This window comes from Arachis ipaensis, chromosome B04 (assembly GCF_000816755.2).
Source record: "Arachis ipaensis cultivar K30076 chromosome B04, Araip1.1, whole genome shotgun sequence".
NCBI classification, from domain to species: Eukaryota; Viridiplantae; Streptophyta; class Magnoliopsida; order Fabales; family Fabaceae; genus Arachis; species Arachis ipaensis.
The window spans coordinates 114,583,051-114,587,407 of record NC_029788.2 but is presented as its reverse complement, the minus strand read 5'-3'; the positions used below and the strand labels follow the sequence as shown (position 1 = coordinate 114,587,407).

Below are 4,357 nucleotides of genomic sequence, written 5' to 3'. Positions count from 1 at the left end.
AAAAAAGAGACACGTAAAAAGGTAACCGAGTTTCTTCAATCTGCAACTCTCTGTTGAAAATTAGGGTTCAGATTAGCCACAAGTACCTACTTTTTAAAGTGCTTCTTTTTGTTTCTTTGTACTAACATGGTTGCTGCTAACACCTTTTCCCTTATATTTCATTGTTTTCTGTTTTCAAGTTTCTCATCTTCATCCTTATATCATATAATAATCATAAATTAATCTGAACTGTTTTATATAAAAAGTAATGTAATGACTAATTTTTCCTTGAGCTAAAGTAAGTAGTATCCTGTAACCATGACACAATGTTATAGAGATTTGAAAGGGGGAAAAATAATTTGCTAGAAAACTTCATCTTACCCCCATAACCTGTTTGTTAAAATTTCAGTCATACTGGTCTCTATTTTGTGATCGTTTTCACTTTCTTTTGTGTGAGAAAAGACTTGATTGATTTTCTCTCCTGTTTTTAATTGATATGATGGCTAAAGGTGTTTTTTTTTTTTGGTTAGGGAAGATGGGTTTTTGGTAGTGTTTGAAAACTGTGAAGTCAAGACAAAGAATGAAGGAGAAAGAAGGTGTGAATTTTTTGTTTAGAGAAGTACAAATGGATTGCAAGAAGAGGAGAAGGACATTGGAGAAGAATAAGGACCTTGCAACTGCTAATGAAGAAAGTTCAATTGATTCTTACAACACCCTTGCAAGACACATGGTGGAACCATCTAGTTCAAGGAGTGGTAATAGAAAAAAAGGACTGGAGCCACTCTGCGAAGATGTATACATTAGTGTGAAGAGTCCTGTACCAGAGGAAGATGACACTTTTATTTCAGAAGATTACAAGTATTGGTTGGATTATGTTTACGTTCCTGAGGAAGACGAGGAGGATGATGGTGATAGCTTATTGGTTAATGTGGCTGAGGAACCCCTGATTGGAGATGTGGCTGAGGATCCCCAATACAAATTATTTTTGGATCATGTGAAGGCTCGTGGAACATGCTATGCAATTGAGATCCCTGAGCAAAATATTTATATAGAATACCCTGATGTGGCTCTTACTGTGGCTTATGAGGCACAAAATAATATTGGTAACTATAGTGGGAAGCGCAGGGGTAGGAAACCAAAAAATTTGAGACAAATAATTGAGGATTCTCATGTTGTGTCTGCAAAGGCACAAAATAATGTTGGTGAATATAGTGGGAAGCGCAGGGGTAGGAAACCAAAAAATTTGAGACAAATAATTGAGGATTCTCATGTTGTGTCTCCGAAGGCACAAAATAATGTTGGTGACTACAGCCAGAAGCGCAGGGGTAGGAAACCAAAATATTTAGGACAAATGGTTAAGGATACTCATGATGTATCCCCAAAGGCACAAAATCATGTGGGTGAGTGCAAGGGCAGGGGTAGGGGTAGGAAACCAAAAGATTCAGGACTAGTCGTGGTTAAGGATTTTCATGCTGTGTCTCAAAAAGCACAAAATTATGTTGGTAAGCGCAGGGGTAGGAAACCAAATGGTTTGGGAAAACATGCTGTCAAGGATACCAATGGCAATGGCAATGCCAATGTTGTGGACGTTTCTAAGGCACAAAACAATGATGGTAAATATAGCGGTAAGCGCCGGGTAGGAAACCAAAAGAATTGAGAAACGATGCAATTAAGGACTCTAATGGTAGCTGCAATGGCGGGGCTTCAGAGGCAAAGAAGAATGATGGTAATGACAAGGGTACACTCAAAGGTGAGACACCACAAAAGAATGATCACATAGCAAAGGGTGATCACATTCACCCTCCATCTGGCATAGAAATAAAGGTAAAGGAGGAGATTGAAGAGGATGATGATGATTCACTCTGCAAAAGAAGGCGAACGGTTCCAAGTGTATGTATCTATAATTTTATATATGAATTTACCCTTACCCTTTACTTTGCATTTGATATTATGCCTTTATGTGTTGCTTTGCAGTTGAATTTGGAACATTATTGGCATGATGACAAAGCCAATGCAATGAAATACACAAAGTACAGAGAAAAACTCATGCAAGAGCTGGAGAAGCCTTACTGTGAGGAAGAGTATAAGAGGCTTTTTAAATATATGAAACATAAAAAGCTAGTCGAATACCATAAAGAGCATCGCAGCGGCCCTAGGACCTGTAAGAGAAATTATCTTGGGAAATCTCTTCTTAATCATCATGTTGGTAAGTTGAATTTTTAGTACCTCCTTTCGATATGCGAGTATCTTTGTATTTTTGTCCTTGAATAGTCGCCAAATGTAGCTCAAAGCTGTATACTTCAATTTGAATTAGAACTGATTCATTCACTACAATCAATTATTCTAATAGAACATGGAATCACTTAAAAGTGACAGAGAGTACTTATCTTACCAGAATGGTCCTTAAATACATGAAATGGAAATATACTTTTGTCTAGCTTCATTAGATGTTGTTTCAGAAGACTAGCAACAATGAGTCATACTTATATGCTTATCTTGCAGATCTGAACAAAAAACTAAAATCAGTTCGTGGTGATTATCCTAAACGTCTGACCCTCTTACGTGGATTTGTTTTTTGGTTGACGGTATGTATAATTTGATATTACAGCATCCTGCACAATTTAATTTTCTAGCTCTTCGTGCCCTGCTCAACTAATAATGTTGATCTGTCTGCTTATCCACCTAATAACATGTATAACCATAGCGCGAAATAAGTAGATTCTCTGGGAACAAGATAGAAGTTTTGCTACATGCTATTCATCACTTAAACACATTTAACATTAAGGAAAGTTGGAGACAATGAACAATCATGTTCTATAAAGGCTCACATGTTTTACAATTAATGGTATGGAACAAAATTTTCAAGAATTTCTTGACTAATTTGGAACAGTTTATAAATTACTTTGCAATCAATTTTTCTTTTCCAATCTATTTCTACTAATTATGTAAAATATTCATGTTATTATTAATAAATATCTGTTTTTATTTCTTTGTCCACATGATCCTATTTCTAATACTTCAGAACTATATTTCTTTATAGTCTTGCATGTATGATAGAGCTGATAAATTATGATAACTCTAAGAAGTTAAGTATTGCTGAAAACACCCTTTAAATCACCAAGTTTTCTCTAGCCCTTGCCCTTTCTATAATCTATTAATACATTTTGACATTCATATGTTGATCTTTGTTGAGTTTTTACTTGTTCAAACAAGTGCCATCACCACTAGATTATTGAATCATAGAAACTGAATCAAGAAAATTTAGCTTTCCCAAAACTTACATTGAGCCTCTATAATTATCATAATTGGTTTTAATTATTATGTTGGTTACACTCAGCATTGTGCGGATGATGAGGCGTTCAAGCCATGGATCTATCCTGAATATTGTAAGCCGGCACCTAAGGTGTAAGAAGTTTTATCTGATGTATATGGTGGCGCCTCAGAAAGAGTGAAGGTTTTAAGAGCTAGTTTGTTAACTTTATCAGTTATTTAGTTAACTTGATCTAGAAGTTTCATATAATTTAGTTAACTTGATCTAGAAGTTTCATATACATGTACTTATGTATGTATATAGAACACTAACAGTAGCTTTGGTAGAAGATGAGATTATCATTCATACTTCTAATACACTTCAAACATTCCGATTTATTGCTCTTGTGCTCTTCCTTCCATTAGGTTCATAACATTTTCATAGGATCAATGATTTTTTATTTCATAAGGATTTGTTAGTTCTGGTGAAACATATACGTTGCAATATCATATAGTATAAACAAATATTTGAGATGCACTGAATTAATTCAATTTTTTCTCAATGATTTTTTATTTCATAAGGATTTGTTAGTTCTGGTGAAACATATACCCTGAAACATATACGCTGCAATACCATATAGTATAAACAAATATTTGAGTTACCGAATCAATTCAAATATTCTCTCTCTCTCTCTCTCTCAATATAAGATTGATATTCGATATAGGTCTGATTTGATCTAAACTCTACACATATTAGAATTATTAGATTTGGTGCACCTCAAATGGTATATACAAAGATTGCTGAAATGAGAAAACTTCAAAGAAAATTATGGGATTCTAATGAAGTCAAAGAACTTCTAATCTTTCACGCAGCATTCACATAACATATTCTAATTTTCTTTCTTAAAAATAGTTAAAGGTTTGCTCGACTTTCCATATTCAAATCTTAGAATCAGCCACTTATATCTTTATGGTTATTGCTTACCCATCTTGTTAGCATTGTTTCATTGTTTTTTCCTTAATCAACTATATATTCTTATTTAAAGTTAGCTAAAAAATTTATATATTAATTATTAATTTATTATTGTTCCAACTTTTAAATGCATATTTTGAAGACATCAAAGGACTA

At 34.0% G+C, this 4,357-nt stretch overlaps 1 protein-coding gene across 3 annotated transcripts in view; it reads left to right on the top strand.

Annotated features, from left to right (window-relative positions):
• The window catches only part of LOC107639778, a 4,022-nt gene extending 325 nt beyond the window's left edge, over positions 1-3,697 (top strand). Inside the window, exons 1-6 of one of the 3 annotated variants that reach the window (XM_021121667.1) lie at positions 1-71; positions 510-1,085; positions 1,140-1,869; positions 1,954-2,185; positions 2,482-2,564; positions 3,317-3,697. In XM_021121667.1, the coding sequence (XP_020977326.1) occupies positions 560-1,085; positions 1,140-1,636 (1,023 nt within the window). In that variant the 5' untranslated portion in view covers positions 1-71; positions 510-559 and the 3' untranslated portion in view covers positions 1,637-1,869; positions 1,954-2,185; positions 2,482-2,564; positions 3,317-3,697. Of the gene's footprint in view, positions 72-509; positions 1,870-1,953; positions 2,186-2,481; positions 2,565-3,316 lie in introns of all 3 variants that reach the window. The other 2 variants (XM_016343380.2, XM_021121666.1) reach the window with 2 other exon arrangements.